The sequence below is a fragment of the Cnephaeus nilssonii genome (genome assembly GCF_951640355.1).
Source record: "Cnephaeus nilssonii genome assembly, chromosome: 9".
NCBI classification, from domain to species: Eukaryota; Metazoa; Chordata; class Mammalia; order Chiroptera; family Vespertilionidae; genus Cnephaeus; species Cnephaeus nilssonii.
In genome coordinates this window covers 78,508,378-78,535,789 of record NC_137080.1, presented here as the reverse complement: position 1 = coordinate 78,535,789, position 27,412 = coordinate 78,508,378, and the positions used below count along the sequence as shown (strand labels likewise).

At 48.3% G+C, this 27,412-nt stretch overlaps 1 protein-coding gene across 3 annotated transcripts; it reads left to right on the top strand.

The window, feature by feature from the left end:
• Positions 1 to 92: 92 nt before the first annotated feature.
• TFAP2B (transcription factor AP-2 beta) lies at positions 93 to 27,412 on the top strand (the record flags this gene model as incomplete). Of its 3 annotated transcripts, none has more annotated exons than XM_079780147.1 (8): positions 93 to 173; positions 4,552 to 5,010; positions 9,765 to 9,825; positions 17,353 to 17,572; positions 19,416 to 19,534; positions 21,720 to 21,861; positions 24,833 to 25,092; positions 27,390 to 27,412. In XM_079780147.1, 8 exons carry the CDS (start codon positions 93 to 95, stop codon positions 27,410 to 27,412), a joined length of 1,365 nt encoding a protein of 454 aa, XP_079636273.1. The 3 variants fall into 3 exon arrangements, with proteins under 3 accessions (XP_079636273.1, XP_079636271.1, XP_079636272.1); XM_079780145.1 differs by lacking the exon at positions 27,390 to 27,412 and adding an exon at positions 3,304 to 3,330 and having other exon boundaries at positions 24,833 to 25,647; XM_079780146.1 differs by lacking the exon at positions 27,390 to 27,412 and having other exon boundaries at positions 24,833 to 25,647.

The window sequence follows — 27,412 nt, the reverse complement described above, 5'->3', positions numbered from 1 at the left end:
TCGGATTTGGTGTGTATCCCCCATTTCCAATTATAGATGGATCATTACAGACAGCGGAGTCCTGAGAAGCCAGACATCTGCTCCTCACATGAATGCACTCACCTCCTAGAGACCAGGCTGCCATCATGCTCTGGAAGCTCGTGGAGAATGTCAAGTACGAAGATATCTATGAGGTGAGCGCACACCCCGGATGCATCTTAGAGTTTTGCAGATAGAGAATTTGAGCTTCTTGACACCCCAACTGATACATTTGTGTGGGGTTTTTGTGTTGTTTTTTTTTTTTTAAAGCTGTTTTCCTCGCAGATTTCCGGTCGGTTTTCTCAGCTTTCTCTAACTTTTAGAAAAGCTGGCTTGGGGAAGAGACTTCGCTAATTCTGAGAAAGGACTTGAAAGGTTGAAATCTGACTAACTTAGAAGATTTCTCTCTTTTTTTTTTTCTTTCCTTTTGCTTTCTCTCTTCCTCGCCACCCCATCACCCCCCTTCGACTCGGATGGGGAAGGTGGGCAGAGAAGACAGAGGCTGCTCAGGGCAGAGGCTCCCCCGGTTTGGAGTGTGGGCGAGGGTTAGCTTTTCAAGTCTCGTTGGACTCAGGCTTTAATTTTTTAAAAATTTTTTTCAATAAAATTTCTGTAATCGACCTCAAACGGATCCCAATAGAGGACGGGGAATAGAAAGAGGGAGGTAGATAGATGGGTGTCGATGGAGCACACGCCAAGGAGTCGTCACGGTTATTTTTTTTCTCTTTCCTTGGGTTTTGCTTCTCTGAGGGTCAGAGCGGCCAAACCGCCCCGCGTTTGGGCATTTTGAGCGAATTTGCTGCCCCTGCTCAGCGCGCGGTTCTCCGGCGGCCTCTGCCTCGGCCCGGAGAGCTTGTCCCGAGACCCGGGGCGCCCGCGGTTGGAGGGGCCGCGCCCGCGACGCCCTTTCGGTCTCCGGAGCCGAGCGACGCGGCGGCGGCGGGGCGGCTCCCAGGCCGGGCGGGCGGACGGCCGGGCGGGGCGCGGGGCGCGCGGCTGGAGGGGAAGGGAAGGCCGGCGGCCGCCCGCTGAGCCGGGTTCCCGAGCGGGCTGGGCTCGGAGACCCCGAATTAGGTGCTAGAAGGGGGGCGGGGGGGGGGGCGAAGACTTCCAGGAGACGTCGGGGGACGAAGAAAGAAAAGCCCGGAGAAAGGCGCCGGGCCAAGCGGACTCAGGGAGCGGGAGGCCGGCGCGGCGGGCCCGGCGGCGGGAGTGCGAAGGGGAGACGGGCGAGAGGAGGGAGGAAGGTCGGGCCCGGGCGGCGAGCGCGGGCGGTGCCGGGTCGGGAGAAGCGGTCGCGGTAGGACTCCAGCCCCCGTCCCCCTCCGCACCACCACCACCACCACCACCACCACCACCACCACCACCCCAGCTGGGGGAAGCGCCACTCCGCGGCTCCGGGGAGACGGGAAAGCCCGGCCCCAGCCGCCCTGCGGTGCCGGCAACCGGCGCGCACCGAGCGGCCGCGAGCTCCGACGGACGCCGCCGGCCCCGGCCCCCGCGGGACAGATGGGCTCGCCTGCCCGCCCGCCCGCAGGCAGAGCTCGCGCCCAGGGCCCCCCAGCTCTGCCCAGCCCTGAATCCTGATTTTGGGGAGAGAGAGAGAGGAGAGAGAGAGAGAGAGAGAGTCCTCTTCCTGCAAATGATACAGGATGCTCGGGGCTTTCCTTTGCTCTTTGTGGTTTTGTACTGACTGTAACGAGGAGCCCGGCCTCCGCCGTGCGGTGCTCCTTTCGGCTCGGCCTCCTTTTCTTTGCCGCGCGGGATGAGGGCAAAGCCGAAGGCGGTAGAACCCGCGTTAAAAAGAAGAGGTGAGCGGCCCGGTGGGCACGCCACGGGCGGCCAAGGGGCCCTGGTGGGCCGAGCCCGTGGGGTAGCTAGACGGGCTCGGTGGGTACGAAAAAGTAAGCCGGGCGTAAGGCGCGCTTCGGTTGTGGAAAGTGAACGGGCTGAACGCTAAAGGGGGGGGGGGGGGGGGGGGGAGAGAAGAAAGAAGGGAGGGCGAGAGGAAAAGGAAGGGGTGGCGTGGAAGAGAATAAAGGAGGAGGGCGAGAGGAGAGAGAGAGAGAGAGAGAGAGAGAGAGAGAGAGAGAGAGAGAGAGAGAGAGAATGGATATTGCAGGTATTCTCAGCTGCTGAATTCTGTGCTGAAAATACACAGGAGAACCCACAGCCTGGTGCAAGGAGCCCATTTAAGTTGGGAGGAAGGTTGAACTTTAACAGAAATGGCAGTCAAGCCAGTCGAACGGGTTCCTGAAATATCCGAAAAGGTTTTCTGTTGCCCCTGGCTTTGCCTGGGAAGGATAGGTTTAGCGTGCCCGAAGATTGATGGCATGTATTTTAAACTGAGGTAAAAATCACAGACTCAATGTGTGAGCATTGGAGAGGGGACGGCGGCACGAGCCCCCCCCCCGCCCCCCCCCCCCCCCGTCGCCTCTGTCCTCTGATACCTAAGCACCACCGCCCGCGTTCGCTGGCTGCCCGCACACATCTCTCCTGTTCTCTCCCCTCCAAACGACCAGCCAACGCCTTCTTATTTTGTTGTTGTTTTTTTAAATCCGCACACAAAGCACCTCGGGCCACCAGTTCTTCCCGTCAGGAAAGCCCCTCTCTGGGAACCGGGACACCTCGGTGCTGCACAAGCCCCCCCGCGAGGCGCTCCCTCCCCGCCCCGTCCCGGGAAGCAGAGGCTGCGGTGCGGGCGGCTGTGCCCAGCTCAGTTCACTGAAGTTCTGCCTCTTTCCTGCCCAACTTTTTCCCCCGGCCGCCTCTGCCAGCCCCCTCGTCTGATTACATCTAGTAATTCTCCACTGAATGAACGTCATTTACAATAGCAGGGGAGCTCCGCGCTGGCTGCTGCTTCACGCTCCATTTGTCCTCCATTCTCCCTTTAAAGTACTCGTGTAATATTAATAGTCATGAATATCAATTATTATGAGGCGGTGTAGGCAAGCGGAGGGAGCAAGGGGCGCCGGAGCAGTCTGAGCCCAGCTGCGGGTGGAAGAGGACTGCTTCTGGAGCCCGGGAAAAAAAAGAAAAAAAAAAGGCAGAAGAAAAAAAAAGGCCAAAAAGACAGCAAGAGACCCATGAACAGCTCTGTGTGTGACAGGCAGCGCCAATCTTGTTTGGGGGTGGGGGGGGGATTTTTTTTTTTTTTTTGATGGCTTGCCCTGGAAACACTTCAAGCTCAGCTTCTGTGTCCAGCTCGTTTCTTTGCTGGACTCCTTGAATTTTTTTTTTAAATCATTGTTTGATTTTGAGCAGTAACCAGGCTTTTTTTTCCAGATGTTAGTCCACACCTATTCATCCATGGTGAGTTTGGATTCACGTTGTACCAGAACTGCATGCTCCCTCTCGCTGTCTCTCTCTCCGTCTCTCGGTCTCTGTGTGCGTGTCTCACTCTCTCAGTCTCTGTCTTCCTGGGAGCGCCTTTGGCTTGGTAATTTAGCACCATAATTGGACGAGGCTGCAGCTGCTTCTCTCTGCATTGTGTGTTCTCCGTCTGAGCTCTTGGAGTCAGCTGGGGAGGGGGGGGGGGGGAACCTAAGAGAAAACTTTTCATTTGCCATTGCAGTTTGGAAATTTAGGTGACTGTTTCTCCAAAAAGATACACAGGGACTTTACCATGGCATTTCCACAGAGGAGAGGGAGAAACTTAAACACCCTTCTCTCACACACAGACCTCCTCTTTTTTTTTTTTTCTTTTTCTTTTTCTTCTCACTTAGTTTACCACCCCAGATAGGACCAACAGGGAGTTGTCTGGGCTTTTTTATTTCCCCTCCTTCCAACCTCAAGTCCTTCATTTTCACACCCTGGAGTATATAATAGCATTAGATAGAGAAAAGCAACCTTCGAAATAACTCCTTCAAACCACAGCTCAACTTCACAGGGGCTTAGGATAGGATTCCTAATGAGATCCATTTCAATCAAACACTATTTAAATTCATTCCTCTTGGGCCGGGAGGTGGGGGGGGGGGGGGGGGAGACTGGGAACCCAGATCACACAGCTTCCTCGCAGCTCCTGGAATTGTCAGGCGGTGTGGGGGGCTCCCGGGCAGCCCCCCGGGGTTGCCAGTGAAGGAAGAAGTTGGTTCTGAACTGGGGGGGCAGCACAGTGTGAAGTCTCATCTGTTATGCTTTGGGACCCTGGCAGAGTTAGAAACCGTTGCCCCAAACACCCAGAAGAGCACAGACCGTACGTAAGACGGCTCTGTTTTTAAGGAAGGAATCTAGAACCTCACTCCATGCACAGTGACTTCCCCCTCGCCCTTTTTGCTGGCTTTGCACTCCCCACCGAAGGCTCCGATGTGGGTGATTCTCCCCATTCCCTCCCCGCCAAAGCCTCGCGTTGGGAATTGCTGAAAATCACTTGCCCTCTGAGCCAACTTGGCCGTGTAAGTTTCAGACTCCTGCTTCCCCTGCCCCGGGAGGAACGCACTGAAGCCGGTTCTCCATTTGTCGCTTGTATTTTTTTCTTTCTTTCTTCTTCTTCCCCTTGTCTTTCCTCTCTCTCCCCTTTCTCTCGGCTCCCAGGACCGGCACGATGGCGTCCCGAGCCACAGCTCCCGGCTCTCCCAGCTGGGCTCGGTGTCCCAAGGACCTTACTCGAGCGCCCCGCCGCTGTCCCACACCCCGTCGTCCGACTTCCAGCCGCCCTACTTTCCGCCCCCCTACCAGCCGCTCCCCTACCACCAGAGCCAGGACCCCTACTCCCACGTCAACGACCCCTACTCCCTGAACCCCCTGCACCAGCCCCAGCAGCACCCCTGGGGCCAACGGCAGCGGCAAGAAGTGGGTTCCGAAGCCGGCTCTCTCCTGCCCCAGCCCCGGGCCGCCTTGCCCCAGCTCTCGGGCCTCGACCCCCGGAGGGACTACCACTCGGTCCGCCGGCCCGACGTGCTGCTGCACTCGGCGCACCACGGCCTGGACGCGGGCATGGGCGACAGCCTCTCGCTGCACGGCCTCGGCCACCCCGGGATGGAAGACGTCCAGGTAACCGCCAACCGAACTAACGAAAATGACAGTCAATCCATCGCGAAGGCTCCGGGAGAGGGGAGCGGCGGGGGTGGGGCGGCTGTCTCCTCGGGGGAGGTCGTTTGCATCTTTAGAACAGGGACCCGCTGGACGCAGCGTAGGTGACTGTTCATGTCTGTAGGGACGTGGGCGGCTCTCTAGTGGCGATGTCTGGAGGTCCGATTATGAAAGTAGAACCGCTAGGAATGAGATCGTGAAGGAGGGAAGTACTATGTGTATGTCGTTTGGTCGGTTAGCATCATCAGCATCAAGGCTAGATGTTTTTGTCTTGCCTTAGCTACCGGCCCTTTCTTGTTCTCTTGGGTGTTGGGTGAGCAACCTGGGGGCCCTCCCGCCTCACCCAACACGTCCTGTAGTGGGCCTGGCCCCATGGCTTGGCAGGTGAAGGCCCAGCTGCCTAGGGGCTGGGGCTACTGCATGGAGGCACAGGGTCCTCTGTAGGCTCAGAGGTTCTGCTGGATTTGCCAAGACTCTGTTAAGCAGGACAGTGCACATTGGAAGAAGAAAAACATGGGCTATATTGATCCAAGCCAGGTATTCCTTCGAATGTCCCATAACCTGCAGGTCCCTTTGCCAAGATGTTTGAATTCCAGAATCATCACCCAAGAAATGGAATCTTTGTGGGGAGAGACCCAGAAAGCCACAATTCTGTTTGAGAGCCCACGAGGACAACTACTATTTGAGAGATTCTGCTCACCTTTCGGTCCATTAAATGACTGTGGAGCAATATTCTCCACGTTTCTCTTCAACCCTCCCCCTCCATTAATACTCTTTCCTCCTCAATGTTACCATCCCAAAGGAAAGGCATCACGTGTTTATTTCTTAAAACAAAAGGCTCAAAACACTCCCCCTACCCACACACTATCCCATCTGCAACCTACACAATGGAGCCTGATTTGGTTGAGAATACTTGATTAAACTAAACAAAGAAACATCAAAGAAATGCTTTTTAAAGCCTGTCTGGGTGATTCTAAGCAGGTCCCCTTTGGCTCTTGAGTTTAAATAGTCTCCAGAAAAGATAAATATGGTTGAAAGGTATTTCATTGACACTTTGGTCTCATTGGCATAGTTGTATACTTTATGCGTTATTGTAGGCATACCTCTGAGGCAAGGAAAAACGAAATGGGGAAGGGACAAGGGGGCACAAGTCCTTCCTCTCTATTTTGATGAAGAAAAAAAAATGTATGCTGGACAGTTAAAATGCGGTGGCAGCATCAAATGCGGTCTGTGGGTAGTCTGTGATGGTTTACTGTTTTAAAGGAAATTCAGTTATTTACTGTTTCCAAAAAACGACGGTCTCACCTGATTTGTGGCTGAATTTACCCACTGTAATAAGAATGATAGTTTTGTTGACTTAATCGAGCTTGACTGTCCCTGTCTGGAGATCATGCTCATTTCAGAATATCAGATGAGAAAAGAAATATTTAATAGTTGTGGGTGTTTTTTTTAATGCATTGGGGTGATATGTGTCTGGGAGGGAGTTTTTAAATTAACCTTTCTGAGTACGGTTCAAAGTGCTAGATAATGAAAGTGGATCAGCTCATCACCATTGCTGTTGGCAGTGCTGACACTGGCTGTCACCTCCCCCCCCCCCCCCTCTGCTGGCCGAGTGGCTCAGGTGACCCAACAGAGGAATTCCCCCCAAAGAGGGAACGGATTTATTTGGTTTCAGATTTTAAAGAAAGAGATCATTGCGAGGCGTTTTGAGTGTTTGGCCAAATGCGAAGGGCGAGAGAAAAACGGGGCCAGGTCTGTGCATTTGGGAGAACACCCCTGTCCAAGCGTGGCCGGTGGGCCCAGCTGCTGTGGGTGGGAACACAGACCACAGAGGTGAAGGTAGCTCAGAGGGGAGAAGGTGCAGGCCCAGCCTCACAGGTTCCCCGCCCCACCCCACCTCTGCCCAGTTCCTTCCCCAGAAGCACCCCAGCCAGGAGTCTGGGGAAGTGGGGAGGCTCTTGGGACTCTGTGTGGATGACCCCCGGTGCTAAGGGTGGCGAAGGATACACCCCGTACCTTTCCCAGACGGAGCCCATCTCGTGAGGTGTGCTTGTCTTGACACAGGGGAGATGACAAAGACGGGGGAGAGGAGATGTACCCAGGACCAGGCCCCCGAATCCAGAGGTTCCATTTCCAGCTTCAGGATCTGGAGCTTGGGGGGCCCAAAGTTACAGGAACCTGTCGGGTTTCAAAGTTCCTCGCAGCCAGAATGGGCTTGCTGTGCGGGGTTCTTCAGGCCTGGGCTGTCGTCACTGATTCAGTCTCAAGGGCCTAGTGGTGTTCTTGACCCCCTGTACCCCCACCCCACCTGCCGACCAGACAGATCCCGAGAGGGCTGACTGACGGTGGACTTCACAACCAGGGCTCCTCATCTGGCCAAGGGCTGAGGGGCTGTTGTGTCTCACACACACACACACACACGCACACGCACTCATGGCCACCACCCCAACCATGAGAGAAGGAGGAGAGCTAATTAACCAAATGCTTCTAATATTTTTTTAAATGAAACTATAAAACCCTGTCAATTTCTATTTCAATTTACTCACAGGGGCTATTAAACTAGCAAATCGCTGCTTGGGTTCTGGGTATGCTACATTTCACCCACTGTGTGTGTGTGTGTGTGTGTGTGTGTGTGTATGTGTGTGTGTGTGTGTTGGTGGTGGTGGGGGCAGTGTTTAAAAAAACTTAGAACAAACAGCATCAGAAAGAAAGAGGGACTGAGATGACACCTCGTTTGGAGTTTGTTTAGTTACCAGGAAAACCTCTTTTCTTCTTCCAATCAGTTGCTTTCTCACCTCTCATCACCTCTACCACCCATGAGTATAAACATATGAGGATGTTCAGTCAAACCTCCCAACGCGCGCGCACGCGCACCCCCACACACAGGCACACACACACTCCAACACACCCCCGTGTCTTAAAGCAACCCCTGGTATCACTTTTAACTAAAGAAGTCTAGTAATTACGAGTCTGAGTTGTTTTTCTGCGCTTCCGCATGCAGTCCTAATTAAATCTTTACGATCCTCCCTGTGACGATTAAGCGCCAGCATGCTGCGTGAATATCCTGTACAAAAACCCAGCAGGCGGCCGTAATTAGATAGAAAATCAGACAAGAGCCTTCTCATTAACTACCACAACTACCCCACGTCGCTGATGAGGCGTATATACATATTTACGCACCGACGTGAGTGAGGTGTGGGGGCGCGTGAGATCGCGGGGCTGCCCGCCCACGGACACAGGCGAATGCTCTTGTCCCGCGTGGACACGTCGCCACTGTAGACACGTGGCCCCAGAGAGCCGTGAATCGTGTGTGTGTGTGCGTGCGCGCGCGTGTGCGTGGTGGGGTCTCCTGAGGAGTTTCCAACAAGTTCCACGAAGTCGGTTTTTTTTTTTTAAAGGCTTTTTGCTATTTCTTAAGATGTGCACGGCATGTTGCAACTTGGAAAACGGTTCTTACTGAGAATAACAATTTTCCTCACCTTGCTGAGAACGGAGGAGTGACTGACTATGAAACACCCAAAGAAACAAAGTAATCTGCCCCTTCCATGATTAGATCATCTCATCTCTAGCCTCGGACACGCTGCTGGTTTGGGGGAGGCAGTCTCTCCCCTGTGAGGAACACACACCTTGTCGGGGGATGCAGCAGGAGGGGGTGGGGGGTGCAGTAAAAACACCACCTCCCTCCCGGGCCCTTTGCTTTGGACTTCTCTGTACAGTGGGTGACGAATTGGTCCAAACTTGGATTTCTGTGGATCAAGGAAAGCAGGTGTCCATTTCAGAAGGACCTAGCATTTATTTTCATTGCGTGGGCAGGGAAGGGAACCCACTGCTTTTGGAGGCCCGGGGATGCACAGCCAGACAGTGAGAAACCCATCCCAACAGCTATTTCCCTTCAGAAGTGCTGCCAACACCCAGGGTGGAAACTTGCCTTCTGAGGGATGAAACTGTGGCACAGAAGATGAAGGCTCTTGCCAATCCCCAGGTGCTGACTGGGAGCATCCGGGGCCTCTGTGTGTGTCTGTGTATCTGTAGTGGCTGCCTTCCTAACAGGTGTGCTTCTTGCTGGGAAGCTGGGTTGAGAGGGGAGCAAATTGTGCAGGTTCCTCCCAGGGACTGTTGTACAGCAGGAAGTTCACAGCGCTCGGGAATGTGTATGGACTGCACGGGGATGTGTATGGACTGCAGTGGGTGTGCGGTCCTGGTGGCTTGCAAACATGTTCCTATGTGTTGCTGTTTGCATTCCATTCCAAATTGCTCAGACTTTAATTAAAATCCCATAATGTAAACTATTATGTATTTGTGAAATGATTCTGGAGTTAAGATGTGCAGGGATAGAACAGAAAACTGAAATTGCTCTTACTAAGATGGGTGGAAATCTTTCAGCTGTTGCCAAATTTTCACAATTCATAAGAGCAAATAATATAAAAGTTTATATGTCTATGTAATATCTGTGTTGAATATAATCACTGAGCCAATACCACATCCCAGATGACTCTCACAGTTTCCTTTTTCCTCCTCTTTCATTGGAAGAATGTATAATTTGGGTGAATTTCATCTCTATGCCGATTTAGAGATAATAATGATAATAATAAAACCTCCCTTTGTGAATTAATATAAATGGAAATAACAGACACTCCAGTTTGGAATGACATGATTTATGTGTGCGATTCTTTAATATCCAGTCAATTTGAATAGTGATGTTTTTATATTCACAGTCAGTTGAAGATGCCAATAACAGCGGCATGAATCTATTGGACCAGTCTGTCATAAAAAAAGGTATGGATTATTCCCCCCCAAAAGTAAACAAAGTTCTCCTGTGCATTCATGTCTTCATGATGAGTTTTCACTTTGGGGCAATTCATTATTTTATAAGACACAAATGTTTGTTCACAATTATAGAACAGCGGCTGTCTGGGTGAAAGGGCATGTCGGGAAGAAGGAAATGGGGAGGGAGGAGGGAAAAACAAAACCGCAGGCAGAAACCCGGATGAGAGAGACAGAGGGACAGAGACTATTGCCATTTTTCTCCTGGTACATTTGGTAGCAATTCTAGATACTGTCTCAAGTAATTGAACTACCATCATGTATGGAACTAGCTGGGAAACACTGCTTTCAAAAATATACTATAATTCTTTCATTGATAACTGGAGTTTGCTGGACTCAACCCTAGGTCATTGAGACAGTTCCCTCTCTCCTTGTTTTTGTATTTGATTTTTCGGTGGTACTTTTGTTCCCAGTACTCTGTGTTTTATGAGTTGTTCCTTATTTTGTTTAATTGTGCCAAATGTGTCGCTAAACATGCGCATCCTGAGAAGCTGAGCCAGCCTATGCACATTTCTAAGTCTTCCTACATATGCGTTCATGATTTAGTGTGACTGTGGAATCACCCCATACTGTTAAAGGGCATGCGATATTAACAAATGTTTGCAGTCTCTTGTACAGCTGTAAGCAAAATAATTAACTAATTAAACTAATTAAATGTAATTACAATAACTCATTTCGGGCGTATTGCAGCTGCTTAATTTTCCCCCCTTCTTCTCTGTCACTGAGAGAATGCGTGGCTATTAGTGTGGCTGTCACAGGGCCCGAATGTCACTCACATGCCACAAATTTAGGAGCTTGAATGTGTAAACAGAACGATCTTTAATTATCACACGAACTGGTGTTTGGAGATACAATGTTAACTACAGTAACCCTTTCTCATCGATGCTGGAGAAGACCTGTCCTTGTTTGCTGTCAACAAGCCCCAACCTCAGTCATTTATGATTCATGGGAGACACAATGACTTGCACAGAAACAATGAAAGATGTTTTGGAAAATAATCCAGAGTCAAGCTGATACAGTAGGAGGGTTGTGAAGTGAGGATTCCGAGAAGGGTGAGGCATTCTACATTTTCTTCTTTTACAAAAGGCAGAGAAAGTAGCTCTGAGAGGTGGGAGCTGGGAGGTGGAAGCTGTACTTAAAATGATGCCATTTGGCTTTGGAATGACCGGTGAATAATAAGGTTTGGGGCAAAAGTACTTAAGTGTTGCTTTAAATATCTCTCCCTCTCTTCTTTAGATAGTATCATTTCTTCTGTTTTTAATGCCAGCTTTTGGGTTTGCTCCAGTGTCTGGTTGCCTAGATTTGCAACTGTGCTGACAGCTCACTTTCACCATTTCCTCTTGGGTCTTCTCTTTTGGTTAATTGCTGGTTAATGGGGGAATGGGGGGGGGGGGGGCTAATTCTTCATTGCCTGCTTTTGTTTCTTTTTTGTTTTAGTTCCTGTTCATTTTCATGGAAAGCCAGAACTCCTTAGCTCAGAGCTCCAGATCCTAGAAGCAGCATTTGGGCTGGCAGTGGGGCATGCCAACCGATGACCAATCAGAAATGTTATTAATAGCCAGGCCAATAAACATAACTGGAATTAAGCTTGCCTAACCAAAGGGAGCTGAACATACTCTCAGATGTGTGAGGCTTCCTTTCAGGGCTTGTATGTGTTTGTCATCAGAATGTGAATATTTATGTGTGAAGGTATCTTCAGGAATAAGAAAAGGAGGATATTGACTAAAGTTACTGGTTTTGTTTTGGAAACATGCAGTACTTGTTATGGCCCTAAAAGGTTGTGTTTTTTTTTTTGTTGTTTGTTTGTTTTGTTTTGTTTAAAATAATATGCAGCTTAAAACATCTAAGTGGCACCCTTGTCACTTTATTGATTTAGGGGGTGTGGTATGAATATGAAGTGTTAGGTTTACTCCATTATTTAATATTTTAGGTATTTGCTTTAATATTACATGAAGAAAAGATCCCAAGATCATAATTTTAGTTTTAGAGAGTTATGGGTAAAATAGGAGTAAGTGGTTGATTGGCTTTTGTAAATTACTGTGTGCCACTTAAAATAAGGTTATGAGTTCATTAGCTCCTTCTCTGCTCTTTGTTCTCCAACTTTGTCCCTCCCCCCACCTTTTGAGGGATGTCTCCAAAAGAGGAGGTAAGAAAGTGTTCTGAACAAAATATTCTAAATTTCAATAACTGGCAGGGGACTCCGTTGCTTAATTTATTTTCTAATGGGCTTTTAAAGAGATTTTTAAAAATTCTACCTTGTTAGTAAAATTGCCCCAACTGGCCCAGGTTTGGGGTCTCTGCCTGTGTTTATGAAGCCAGGAAATTTAGGTATAAAGGCTCTCTCTCTCTCTCTCTCTCTCTCTCTCTCTCTCTCTCTCTCTCTCCTCCCCCCTCCCTCCTTCCTTCCCTCCTTCCCTCTCTCATCTTTCTCTGTCTCTCTCTGTCTCTCTCTCTCATTATGGAATGACACCCCACTTCTAAAATTTGACCACTCCCAATTTTTCAGCCGTGTTGATATCACCCCATAGATTATAGGCTAGCTCTCTCGTTATGTTTGCTATCTGGGCTTAGCTGACATTTCTGAAGTAATTTAGTTAAGAGGAAATGAGTTGTTCCCAGTAGAGAGAGCAAACGAGTGGAGTGAAGGTAGCCAGCGTGATAAATGGCTCTTTCATTTGAGGATCTCCAGAGCTCGTTTACGGCTAATTTTCTGTATTGGCCCCCTTTGAGCTATTAATGCAATCGGCAGGGACCGTGGCCCCTCTCCTCTTAGCTGCCCCATTAGAGCTCCCATTAAGCTGCCAAGTCTCAGAGTCTCAACTCCATGGCAGGAGTGGGGGGTGGGAGGTGGGAATAATGAAAGGTGCTTTTTAAACTCTCCTAATCTAAACCGGCAGAGGGTGGTTAATACGATTTGAAGGGGGCTGGTCAATGAGCAATCAATAAAGTAATAATGAGAAGGATTCGGTACATTAACAGTCTAAAAATCCAACGAGACATTAAAAAATCATGCTTAACTCTCAGTTCCATTAGGATTGGGAATCTGGGCTGGTTGGGAGTGAGGGTGCCCAGCTAATACCATGATCACTGCCAACATCCTACAGACTAATTTTTTTTTTTAAAGTCTCACCTAGATTTTAAGAAAAAGTTTTTGGTGCAATCAGAGGCCAATATGCAATTGGTTTCACACCTTAGGCATCAGAAAAAAAAATGCTGGGATTTCTTGGAAAGGCTAGTGTGGCTGGAGTCCAAGGTCCAAATGTGACTGTGGGGCATTTTCATTGGTCTTAGGGATATCCTGTTTGGTTAGTTTCAGTGTAACCTCCATTCTCTCCCTTTTCCCGTTAGTTCTGGCCCCTTCCCCACATAAACACTTTGATTGGTGTGGATTTTCTTTTGGGTGGGGGAGAATAAAGAATTTGCCAATTTCAATTACAGTAGGTTCTGCTGGGATTCTTCCTTCTGACTAAAAAGGTAAAGAGTACTGAGAGTCTGAAAAGGTATGAGTTTCCTCTCCAGCGAAGAGGTGTGCCTTCCCAGAGCTGACTTGGATCCTTATTGATTCAAGTAGGAACTCTGAGATACATTCCAGCCACCCAGGGAGTAATCAGAGTGCAGAGAATTTCAAAGCTGGGAAGGTTAGACACTCTTCTTCCACACGCCACACCACCTCCAGTGTGGGAACTCAGAGAGTAGGTAAATGACTTTCTCAAGGTCCCATGTGTCAAGTAAGCGATGGGACCCAACTCAGTTTCCAGCCTCTTTAGACTTTGCCCCTAAAGGGTGCCAGCACTGGATATCTGCAGCTTTTCTTATGTTCCACCTTTCTTTGTGAGAATCCTTTTATTTGTCTTTCCAGGATTTCAGTGCTCATTTTGTACAATTGTTATATATGCATTTGGAATAAAATTTAGCCCTCTGGTAGATGAGAAACAATGCAAGTGTAAGGAAAGGGATGCTCTGCTGGTGAGAAGTAATTCTTTTCAAGCAGTGCTCAACCTCTTGGAGGCTTCCTGGTATAGTTTACATATCTAAGCCCATGTACCTTTCAGAAGGATTTAGCCCTTGAGTCTATTTCTTCCCTCCTCCCTCACCAGCAGGTCAGATTAAGAGGGTCTGTTTCCAGTCAAACACAAAGATCTCAAAGCTACAATTTCACACTTAAGTTTAAAGAATACAGATTAAGAGCTAGCCTATTAACACTTTGGCTCTATATAGTCCACTAATAAATAATAGTCCCTCTAATAATTTTTTTCCTCTTTCTTAAATAAAACTCCAGTCACAGTAATGAAATATTATTCAGTTTTTAAACCTTTTCCTTCCCCCAAAAATAATGCAAGGGAAAAGGGAGGAGGGGAGCAAGTTTTGAGGGTGTTACATGCAGAAGTTGGCCATGCTATCCAACTGAGAACTGAGGAGAGAAAAAACACACACCACAGAACAGTTTTAATGTATGCACAGAAAATTGTAAACATGTAAAGAACTGAGAGCTTCGTGCTGAGTTTTGCTATGCTCCATTTCCTTACCATTTCCTGCTGTCGCTTTAAACCTATCTTAGTCATCTCTGGGTTCCGTGAGCAGGAACAGTGTACTCATAATTACTAACAAATCAACCGGGCCCTGTTGCTCTCTGGGTTTATTGATAAACTGGAGGAAAGCAGAAGGAAAAAGACCAAGAATAAAATATGGGGGTAATCAGCTGAGCTGAGCAGGTGTGAGAGTGGAGGGGAAGGTAGATGGTAATAGTGCTATGGACTTAAAGGAAAGTTGGGACTAGAAGTGTGTAGGCTCTAGTCTAGGTGACCAATGCTAAGGTCCAGGTGGAAAAGAGCTTTATAACCTGAGGTTGAGAAAATACAGGATAGGAATATGATGGACACTTACATTTAAAAACAGAAATATCTGATGCATGTCTGTTCAAATAATTGTTTAAAAATAATTGTTTATGGATAAAAACAAACAAAAAACTCCTTCCCCTTCTCCCCCAGACAGTAGTGTGCTGACAGGAGCTGACCGGATTGGTGATATTTAGGCGATAATGTATATATGGAAAGGAAGGTACAGCCCACGGGAGGGAGCAATACACATTCCCCAAAGGAAATAGCTCTTGTCAGGTAAATCAGGCAATTAACAATAGTGAAATTAGAGGGCAAGTTATAAAGTGTCTCTAAAGGCCTGGCTCTTTTAAGAGATCTGACATCTGGGACTGTGAGAAGCAGGTACAATTCCAATCCTCAGGAGATATTCAGTTATCCAGGAACTAGGAACTGAACTTACTATTTTTAGATTAGTGGGTTTTCTTCTGTTAAAATATTCTAAGTAGTATTGAAATATGACAATGTTGCTGAGTATCCAGCGTGAGATTTTTATACAGTTTATGTCTACAGTTCATACCATGTCAGAATACAAAGGGCAATCTATATTTTGGGGGAAAGTTTTCCAAGGTTATCTAATGTCAGTTCCCATGATCATACCTTATTTGTTTATAATGCTTGAATATGAATCTGACATATGGAAATCAGAACTGCTGTGAGGAATAAGATTGATTAAAACAGATGTGGATGCTGTATAAGAGAATTAAGTGATGGATGTTCCCATCCCAATCACTGTCTATTAAATGAATTTAACTCAAACTTAATTAATACTCACACTTCAACTTTTTACCGGTTCACTCTTAAGTGGGAAGCAACATCACTATGAGAATATGATGAGGGGAATGAGAAAGAAGCAAGCCCCTCTGTAACTTACCACCTCCACCAGGTCAGTGCACAAGATCCACTCTGCTAGCTGCCATCATCCATCTGCCCTGGGATAAGGTCTGGGACTCTGTGGACAGAGCCAGGAATCCAAAAATATCTGCTAAGCAGTCGCAGAAGGGAACGCTTCAGTCCCTACACCCACTGCCCTAGGAAAGCCCCCTTCCACAAAGTCTTTATAAAGGGCTGAATACAATGCATAGTAAATAAAAGATTTGGGACCTAACTGGCTTTTAGGAGGCTCTAAACAATCATGAAGGTCTGAATGCTGGAATCTGTGGTACAGAGAATAAGCTGTTACAATATTGTGTTGGTTAGTCTGTTCTATACAAGGGAAATTATACAACTTGTTTGACCATATAGAGTTCTAGGCTTCAGATGGCAGAAAGAGCACATCTTTCTACTACCAGGATTATAGGGAGAGACAGAGTCTTTATTAAAGAGGGGGAAGGGAAGCCTCCCTTTTCAACAAATTCCCTGGACTGGTGATCAACAAATACTGCTTGAATATTTGGAGCCTCCTTACCCAATGGAAGAAGCTAAGGTGTAGGGCAAGTCGGGAGAAGTCGCCCGCACGGTGGCTTCTAGAGCTTGCCGAAAGCAAATGGGTTTCAGCAGTGTAGAAGTCCAAGGGAGCAAGAGTGCCAGGGAACTGGGTGGCTGACCGTTCACTGTTCCTCATTCCCAGCCTTCTGGTTCTACTGAGCCCCGCCTCTGCCCGGGGTGCAGATGACACTGAGACAATTAAACAGAAATACAGGCTGGAGACACTGAGTGCGCCTGGGTAGCAGTGGCAACCAGCTGTCAGCTCTTATTAACTTCTGCATAAAACATACCTTGAGTGCGGTTTGTTATCAATTACTTGCCGAAATGAAACAACTGGGGCAAGGCAAGACCGCAGCTCACATGAATTAGAGTGATTGGTTGATTGATCAGGGCACCTGTTGTAAATCATAACTGCTCCAAACAATCACAGCCGGTGCTTTGTGTTAATTTGTAAACAAAATTCATGTCACTGCGGAATTGCTTTCACGGGAGAGGAGCATTTGGGTTCATTTCTAAATGAATCTGGTGTTATGAGGTAGGAAAGAATGGGATTCATTGTAGAGAAATGAGCAACTCTTTGGGGCCCAGCTCCCCAGCTTAATGGTATTACTTGGCGGGTCTTGGTCACAGCACCTGATGGGGCCCACCCTCCTGATCCTCTCCAGTGATGACCAGGTTTGGGTCCAGCGGGAGAGGAGGGAGGGGCTCCCATGAAGACCACTGGCATTACCATTTTATGTCATGCATAGTGACAATCACCTTCAGGAGACAGAGGAAGAAACCAGGCAAGATTCAGAGAGGTTCAGTGAAATGTCTTAAGGTCACAAAGCCAGTATGTGATGGAATAGGATTTGCCCGGTTCCCTAGCACAATCCAAACGCTGGGTTGCGCCTTTATTTATGTATGCAACGAAGGGGGCCGTGGCCAGCGACACTCATAAGTCTCCTCCACACACGGGGTAAATTTCCAGAGGATGGACGGCTTTTCCATTTGCTGGTACACAGCGCTCTGAACGCACCGCAGCGCCACAAACACTTCCTCCTGCAGCTTTCCGCTTAGCGCGCGTCCTGTGGCCGGGGCCCTGCGCACGCACGGACACATTCTATCAGCCGGTCACCAGGATCGAAACCCGGTCACCTTTATGGCATTTTTTTTCTTTCTCTCTCTCTCTCTCTAGTTCCGGTTCCTCCCAAATCTGTGACTTCTCTGATGATGAATAAAGATGGCTTCCTGGGAGGCATGTCCGTCAACACGGGCGAGGTGTTTTGCTCGGTTCCCGGCCGTTTGTCTCTGCTCAGTTCCACGTCAAAGTACAAAGTAACCGTGGGGGAAGTTCAGAGACGGCTTTCGCCCCCCGAATGCCTCAATGCGTCTCTCCTCGGCGGCGTCCTCAGAAGGTAAAACAACCCTCCCCCGCCCCCCGCTAGTTTTTATGGGGGCGAGGGGGAGCGGGCTCGCGCCAAAACCGCTGTGAAGCTGGACGCGGTTGCCTAGCAACCGGGCGTCCCGAGCGCCGAGCGAGCGGGGAGCTGCAGCCGGCACGCGCTGGGGCCCGGGGCGCAGTCGCCTCCTTCGGACCCACGCCCTGCAGGTCCGCGCTGCTTGGCGCGGCCGCGGGTGCTCGCCCCGGGGAACCTTCCCCTTGCCCAGCCCTGGCTCCCTTCCACTTTCCCAGCCGCGCCCCGCTCCCTCCTAGCCCCAGGACACTTCCAAGGCCTTCCAGCCTGAGTGAGACCTAAAAGCTACACACACTTATCTAACACAGAAGTTTCACCGAGCAAGGTACTCTGATCAATCTCTCTATTTTGATTAAAATGCAGTTGGCGTCTAAGTTGGTCACAACCCACGAACGCACTGTGCCCCACCGTTGGAAAAACTTTGTTCTAGACCTGTGACCTTCTTTCCTCAGTAATATTACCACCAATAATCACAATGACACCGCTTTAGAAGTATCAATAGTTATTCCTTGGGGCCATTAAGATACTCCCTAAGATTGGAGGAAGACTATCCACAGGCTCCTTGTGGAAAATTGAGGTGGCTTTTATCTTAAGATCTAAAGCCTCCCCCAAAGTCCCTGCCAAAGCCAGAACCCTTTGGTAATGGCACTGACATGAAGGTGACATCGTATGAGGTGAACTGTTCCCGTTAGCCCATTTCAGGGGTTGGTGGTCCCTTTCTTTGCTAAAAGTGGCTGTGTGAATAGCAAGAGAGGTCAGAGTAACTGGTTCTTTTCTTGTATTTTTGCGCTTACCTTAGCACACACAGGGAGAGCCTTGGGGGGAAGTAAGGGGGTGACCTGCGGGCTTTTCTCACTTTGAGTCCTCTAGCTGTGCTCTACTTCGGCTCAGTTTTCAAGTGAGTCCTTTGAGCCCCAGAGTGTGGAATTTTCTTTCAATCTCCCCCCCCCAGGCCTTAAGTGTGTGTGTGTATAAAAGTTGCTATGAGATTAACTGAGATAATATAAAGTGTTTATCACATAACGAAACTCCCTACAGTGTTAGTTTTACTGTTGTTATGATTAGCATCACCATTAGTTTCATGTTTCAATCTTCCTTCCCCTTTTAACCCAACTCCATTTTATATCAACTCTTTTTTTGAAATATATTTTTTTATTGATTTCAGAGAGGAAGAGAGAGGGAGAGAGAGATAGAAATGTCAGTGATGAGAGAGAATCATTGATTGGCTGCCTCCTGCATCCCCCACACTGGGGATGAAGCCCTGACTGGGAATCGAACCCGGTGACCTCTTGGTTCCTGGGTTGATGCTCAACCACTGAGCCACACCTGGATGGGCTTATAGCGACTCTTGACCCCTTCCTCGAAAAGCCCACCTCAGCTAGTGCCGTCTCCTCTCTGAACCACCCAGTTCTTTCCTCTTTCCTGCCTGGTTGTGCTCGCCCCGTTTCTGCTCACCTAACTGGCTCGGTGACAAGGAAAGAGCTTGTGTGTGTGCAACATCTACCTTCTCTAGACCCACAACCTACACCCTAATTATTCCCATCTGCTATCATTTTTAACTCATGAGATAAAAAAAGAAAATGCTCAATTTTTTTATGCCCTGTACTGCAGAAATTAAGCAAACCTCAGCAAACTATCAGCAAATAACCAAAAGGAAGGGGGGAAATGTGCTAACCTCAAGTTAAAACCTCTTCAAGCTCCACTGGGCTTTAGATTGCTAAGTCTAAACTTTGTTTCAGGAACACTCCGAGGTTAATCAGAATGTTAATTCTTGCAATTTCAGAGCCAAATCGAAAAATGGGGGGAGATCTTTGCGGGAAAGGCTAGAAAAAATCGGTTTGAATTTACCCGCGGGCAGGCGCAAAGCAGCAAATGTCACGTTACTCACCTCCCTGGTGGAAGGTAAGCAAGACGTGTGGCTATTTCACGAAGTGGCTGAGCTTAACTGTCGACTGAAGGCTGACATTTTACACATTTCATGATTAACTGGAAATCATTGCAATTGTTGTGCCCTTATGAGTAGATGTCAAGCGACTGGTGGAGAGAGAAGTTCAAAGGTCTTTTTACTTAGAGGGAGCCAGCAATTGTAGAGAGGCCACTGGAGGTGGATAAGGGTCCCTGTGCTGTGAAGAGTGCTCAGGTTCAGCCTCCAAGCCAGTGCAGGGGTCACCCTCTGCTGCCAGGTGCAGGACAGAGCGTCTGAAATACCCTCTGAACTCTGGCAAGAGTCACTGTAAATAGCCATCCATTCTATACCCCTTCTCCTTCCCAGATTTTTCATCTGAATCAGTAAGTAGTAGCAAATACGTTGTCTAGTTATGAAACTATTATTACATTCATAATTCTTCATGGTTATTTTAAACTCATGTCACTCCCAGGGCCCTATACTCCTGCTGATTGATTACATGGGACTTATTGTGATTGAAATACAGCTTAGTAAGGCCTAGGAGAAAATTGGGTGGGGCGTGGGGAAACATGGAAGGGAGTCATGTATGATCTTCAATATAGATTCATCAGTTATGAATTAAAGGAACGTAATTGTAACAAACACATTATAATTTGCTCATCATTTTGGGGTTGGGGATGATACTTATGGTATATAATAAAAAGGATCTTCTGAAGTCTAGAGCAAGAGGATCTGCTGTTGAATTTGTGGGATGATGAGGAAAGGACAGGAAATACATCCAGATGGTCCTAATGGGGGAAGTTGTAGAATTTTGTCTAGAGGCTAACATGTATGTTTTTTCTTCTATTTTCATGGGTGTTATATTATGACATTCATGTGGGGAACTGGTTTTTGGAGGACAGGGTCTTAGACTATTTAAGCAGCAACCATAAAGTCATCACATTTATAGGCACTGCACTTTGCCAGCTTTAGGGCAAAGTTGCCTGGCCCAAACTTACCCTCCAGTGGCAACAGTCACCAAATACCCAGAGCACATTTATTAGTGGTTGACTCGCAGCCTGGGGGTTTTACTTTTTGCCCTTCAGGGAATTGGTAATATCACAACCCTCATTTTGAAAAGCAGTCACGGTAATCTCAACCCAGGACAGGGATTTGGATGGAAAAGGGGAGGAACTGAAATTCCAATATTTGGTTGGCAGTTTTCAGTTTTATGAGTTGTTGCAAGCACCATTTCTGGTCTTTTGTTGTTACGGTCATAATGATGATTAAAGTAAGACATGGTCCTTAAAAATAATGTGGCTATGGGATAATTCCACGTATTTCTTTTTCATGTTTGGGATCTTCCCTCGAACCCCTAAGGCTGTGCTTTAAAGGGTGATAATGCCTTGTTTGAGAGGGGCTTCCACAGACGCTGGAACCTCTCAGATACCCAAGTTTTCTATAGCTGCCCTGCCACCCCTGTGCAGTAGAAAGTCCTTAAGTAGGAGGATGATAACAGGGACCTCTGAAGAGGAGAAACCTGAAACCTAACTAGCTGGAAACAGACACAGACACGGAGAATAAATATTTCATTGCTGGATAGAAATACTCATATGTGTAAAATGTTTATGGAACATATCTTTAATGTTCCATATGGGACATCTTTAATATAGGTGGATATCTGCACACATGATTTGTGTTTGTATATATTGGTTATTATTAAGAGACTTTTCCTAATACAAGTATAGGAAGATACAAAAGATAACACCAAAGATAGGAAGACTTTCATATTTATTGAAAGTGGTATAATCCTACTAAGAAGAGTGGTATCTGTCTTGAATATCCAACCTAGTGTCTATGGGCAATTGTAAAGTGGCTTCCGAATTTATTGGCCCTACTTTTCCTTAAGACAGAGCATGGGGTGTGGGAGGCCTGAAGCTATTCAGGGAATATCTAACTAGGATTTGGCTGGAAGGATAATCAGGGAGAGACTGGAAAAAGAGGCAGGAGCAAAGTTTGTTCCATCAAGTCAGTTACAGCCTGAGATTCATTTTTACTTCAGGCATCTGTCACACCTTTGCTTTTGCCTCCCAACAGCTGGCCTCTTCTGTAAGTAATAAGAATTGACCAGGGAGCCCCTCCTGCCCTGGCAGGATGAGAGAGGCTGGGTGCTGATGATTACCTCTGCTGCTGCTTTTCCAGGAGAAGCTGTTCATTTAGCTCGGGATTTTGGCTACATCTGCGAAACAGAGTTTCCCGCCAAAGCTGTTTCTGAGTATTTGAACCGGCAGCACACGGACCCCAGCGACCTGCACTCCCGAAAGAATATGCTGCTGGCCACCAAGTGAGTGTCGCAAATCCCTGGCTTCACCTGGTTTGGGAGGAGGGGAGGGGAGGACAGTGCAGACCTCCTTTTGAGGGGGGGGGGGCGGAGGGGCAGAGAAAGTGCTCAGCCAAAGAAGTAGGATTGATTGGCAGCCTGTGTATTGCAGGCTTGGAAGCCCTCCCCGCTCTGCCCTCAGTCCCCCCTCCCCCCTCCACTCCCCCCTCCCCCTGTTGATTATGGGCTGTGGGTTTGGGGTAGTCTCTGTCTGGTCTATTTCCAAGTTTCTGGTGAGGATGGCTTTAGGCTTCTGAATCCAGGCTTTTCAGAGTTCTCTTCTCCAACCCTGTAGTTATCGGGCAGATCTCTTCTCGGTGGGTCCTTGTTCCACTTCTTCCCTGGATCCCAACGTGCACATTTCTGCCTGGGTTTCACCTCTCCCTGTCACACCCACAGAGCCACGTGTGCTCACTCAGGGTGTCTGTATGTCCCCTACGTGTGCCCATCTCTACCCGCAGCTCTAATTACTCTCTTTCCAACGTTGCTGTTTGGCATCTTCCACAGACGTTAAATTTACTACAACTCCAGAGGGGAAAATAGTAAATCTCTGGCTAAATTTAGGTCTAGAGCTCATTTGAACTTTTACAGTGGGTTTTCTATTTATTTGATTTACTCCCGTCTTTGGCTTCCGTGTCATATTGTTGGTGTTTTATGGCCGGCTCAGGCCTGCGGTGGGCGGCGCTGCGTGCGCCCGCACGTTCCTCTCTCGCTGGGCAGGCGCGGCCCAAGCAGCGGCGCTCATTTATTTAGCGCTGGAGGACGCGGTTTGCTCCGTTGACAGCGTAATTTAAAGAAATATATGGAAGGCTGAAAAATCATTTGCTCAAATTTGTCCAGATGTTTTTGAGACGTGATTGGAATTTGATTGCCCCTTTCCGCAGGGTCAAAAAATATTAATGTCCCAGAACTTTAATTGCTTACAGACCCTGGTTTGGGCTTTGAAGATTGAAAATGTTTGGCTTTTAAGCATTTGTTCTCCCCAGTTCAGAATTTCCTTATTGGCACTTCGGTAATGAGTGCAAACTTAAGGAAAGACTTTAACCATCTCTTCCAAGGATCCAAACCTGGCACCCACCCTATTTTTAGGAGGGTTTCCTCTGCTATAACAGTAGCAATATAATAGATCTTTGTCAGTAAATTGCCCTCCTACCCATTGCCTTATGTCTGGTGGCGGGGGAGGGGGGACCAGTGGTGCTTTATAAAGGAGTAAAGGTACTTTGGGGGGAAAATAAAACCAAACGTATAAATTCGATGACAGGATTCCACAAACCACTCCGTCAGTTCCCTAAGGAATGCTTGTAACTTCCCCCCTTGTGGCTTCTCTTAGGCCAGCACTTCTTAACCTGGGGTGAGTCTCAGGGCCATCTGGGAGCTTTATCAAGATATTTTCTTCCCCTTTATTGTATCAAGATATTTTTGTGTGTGGACCTAGCCCAAAGCCCCCTGAATTGGAATCAGTGGGTGTTCATTTGAACCCCACGATGCTTCTGGGGTACCTCTGGTTTAAGAACTGCCCTATTTAGGTCAGAATTGTTCCATGTTTCTTCTTTGGTGTGAGGATGTCTGTGTGCATTTTGAATGCAGAAACCAGAAGAAAGGGGGTGAGGGAGGATGTCTGTTAGTGTTTTCTAGCCACCAGCCTTAAAACAAAAAACCTTTCCTGTGGGGACGGGAAGGAGGTATTCTCCATCCAGGTGAGCCATTACTCCTCCTGGGGGTACTCTGGGAAAGGACGCCCAAGGGTCACTCCCACTAGCCTCCAGGTACCTGCCTGCATTACCTGTTGGCCAGGCCAGGTGTCACCAGGTGTCAGATTATCCCAAGGGGGCCTGGGGCTGGAATTCTGTCGTTTTTTCATTTCTCACCACCCCCCCCACCCCCCCCCCACCCCCCCCCCCGCTCGATATGGTGGAGGCAGGCTGACGGAATGAGCCTGCCAGTGGGTGAAAGGCTGTGGCCTCTGGGTGCCATGCCTCTGACTGCCAGCAGAGCCAAGCCTTTGGACCTGCCCGGCTAAAATCCTCCTGCCCACCTCCTATATGAAAATCTTTTCAAATAAGCTCAATCTATAGTTAGGCCCACAGGGTTTTTAAGGCTGGGAGGTTCCTCTAAATTGTAGGTGCCTTGAGGAAATAAAAAAAAACAAAAACCTTCAACAAACAAAAATCTTCCCCTCCCAGTGTCTTAACCATCTACCTTTAGGTTTTATTTAAACAACGTCGAATTCCTTTTATATTGACGACAATTGTGTTGTACAAAGGTTTTCAGTCACCCACACTTGAAAGAAAAAAGTGGGGGGGGGGAACTGGAAAAATACCTCCCTTCCCAAATACTGCAGGTAAACAGATTTTTGCTTTGAACGGAATCAGCATTCTCTCCTGCAATAAACAGTTGCTTGCCCTGGGCCATGCAAGGCTCCAGCAATCTGCTTCTGTGCCAGGGACAGGCTTGTGGCCCAGGGGCTTAAATCTTTCAGGGCTTTTTGAGCCTGATAACCGAGAGGTTGGAGAGGCAGGGGAAAGGAGGGGGGAAGGGTTTTTAAAAGAACAGCCAGGTGAGAGCTAAAAAATTCCTGAATATTCAAAACCAATCGCTAAAGCCTAGCAGATTTCTCAAAGCAGTTATGCAGTCCTGGAATGAAGGAAAGAAAAAAAAAAGACTGGAGGGGGTGGGGGGAGGGAGGATAGGCTGTGGGATGCAAGGGGTGTATAATCTCTCCACCCCCGCTTTCCTTCCAGCCCCAGCTGCTCTAGAAGGGCGAGCACTGGGAAAGGAAACAGAGCGGAATCGCTCCCATTAGCCTCGCTCCCCGGCTGGCTCTGCGGTGACCGGGCGCCTCTGGGCTTGTGTGAGCGTCTCCTTTCTAATGTCAATGACAACGACGCTAAGGGTGATTTTTTTTTTCCCTGCTCCTCTCCCCACCCCTTTGCAGGCAACTTTGTAAAGAATTTACAGATCTGCTGGCGCAGGACCGGACGCCGATTGGGAACAGCCGGCCCAGCCCCATCCTGGAGCCGGGGATCCAGAGCTGCCTCACGCACTTCAGCCTCATCACGCACGGCTTCGGCGCCCCGGCCATTTGCGCGGCGCTCACGGCCCTGCAGAACTATCTCACCGAGGCGCTCAAAGGCATGGACAAGATGTTCTTGAACAACACCGCCACTAACAGGCACACGTCTGGGGAAGGCCCAGGTAGTAAAACTGGCGACAAGGAGGAGAAACACAGGAAATGAAAAATTAAAAAAAAAAAGAAAAGGAAAAAAAATGTTTTAAATACAAAAGGAAAACAGGAAAAAATTAATTTTAGCTTTAAAATACTGGATTGGCTTTGGAAGAATTATATTAGGTAGAATACATATGCAATCAAAATTAAACCAGAAAAGCTAAGTAACTTAAAAACTGAGGCGTACCACGGAGCAACAGTATCAGTTCTCAGTGTCTATTTCAAGATACACTTGGGAGACCACCGTCCGGATTTTCCACTTCGGTTCTTTCGAGCTTAGTAATACTGATAATAAAAAGAAAACCATGTTTTCCCCCACCCCCTTTGGAAAAATAAACATAAGACTAAACATGAGAAAAACGCTAACTTATTGGAAGAAAATCGGAGAAACTGTTGGTGTCAGTGCTTTGACAGCTGGTTGACTGAATCGCACGAACTTTTTAATTTTTACTATTTTTTTTTAGGAAAACTGTCTCGAAGTCCCCGCCCTCCCCCCCCCTCACCTCGCCCCTCTCCCAACTACCCTTTTCTACTCTGCCCTCCCTCCCTTCCTCGAGCTGTCCTGGGAATCTTCTGGGATGAACAAGAGTGTGGTTAGGCCTTTTGCATTGTGTTTCAGGCCCCTCGGCCCCCCCCCCTGCCCCGCCCCGCCCCGCATTTCAAACTCACCGGTGCGGGCTCCCAGGCCAGCCGCTTGCCTGCTTAGGGAGGGCGGGGAAGGGCGGGGTGGGAGGCCATCGGAGATGCAGGCGGCGGTGGCTGCAGCTTTGGGTACCCGCCCTGAGCAAAATCCGGACCAATAGGTTGATTCAGACTCACCCTCCGTTCTTTTCAGAAATGTTCCTAGTTCCCAGCCTTGCCGGCATCGGTATACAGAGAATCTTGCATTTGTTATAATATTTGTGTCATCTACCAATTTTTAAGAATAATAGTAAAAAAAACCAAAAAACCCACACCACGATATGAATACGTTGATTAGTATGTAATTCCTTCGGAGGGGTATGTACCATTTCATTCTCTTCTGTTTTCCAAAGCTTTGCCCGCATGGTTTATGAGCTTCTTCAAAGAGGACTGGGGCTTCCTACACAATCTATAAGGTACAGAGAAAAAAAAAATCCGATCCCTCTTTAATCAAAGCCTGTGTGTCAGAATTCGGCAGGTGCACTTCTTTAAAGAAGCTCAAAGGGAATAATTTAGAAAGTGGCCAATGAGAGATTGAAGCAGCTCTGAGTCTAGTTGCTAGCAGATACCTCATCTCGGAATTCTGAGGAACGGCTGAACTGCAAAACGAATGTTAGGGGAGAGGAGTAAGGGTTCTTGGAGCCCAATATTTTAACAGTATTTCCCTGCCTTTAAAGTGGGTCCTATTTCCTTGGGCTCTTTGGCGACTGCTATGTTAGCGGGCAGAGGAGCAGCTTTGGGAATGTCGTGGGGACGAGAGTGGGGCAAGCTCCCATGTTTCAGCAACAATTGCTTTCTTACAAGATGCTTTATGAATGAGGCATCCTCCCTCTCCCAGACGTGCACTTGTTGTTGGTATATGATGGTAAAATAATGCAAAGTGAAAGGAGATGTATTTCAGCTTTGAATTTCACCGTCTGGATATACTGGGGCTATTCCCAGTGGATAAAGTTTCATGCATTTAAGATCTCTCACTCCTGGCAGCCCCTCTCCTTTCTTGAGTTTTATCTGTGCATTATCTTGAAATAAGATCTGGAACCCATTGTCCCCCACCCTCCCCAAAGCGGTGGGAAATCCCCTGGGGAGGGGCGGGTGAGGTAGTTCTCTAAATTTAGTATCCATACAGGCACCTCTTTATACAAAGTAGACTTTAGGACCTTTGCAACATTCCTTGAAGATAGAGGGCTTTCCAGTTAGGACCCCCTGGGACGCTCAGTTCTGCCGCCAGGGTGGGTCTTGGCCTTGGAAGGTTGACGGGCTGGGAGTAGGAAGCTGCTGAGAGCTTTGCGCAGACATTTTTATGGGGGAGGTGACAGGTAGGGAGCTGGTTTCAGGTCACCAGGAGGGCCCAAGCAAGGGTTAATGTGACACTGCCAGCTCCTTCGGAGGGGGCTCAGCCCTAGGAGAGGGGAAGGCTGACCAAGGCCGGGAACTAGACCTCCCGGAGAGCTGCAGGCACTCCATCTCTCCCCAGCTCAGAAGCCCGCGCCACGGTCCGAGGGCCTGGCCGCTAGGATTAGGTGTATTCTGATTGCCAAAGGCCAGGAGAGAGCACACTGAAAACCATCGTCTCCTTTCCTTGCAGGGCAACGCGCCCCACGCGTGTGA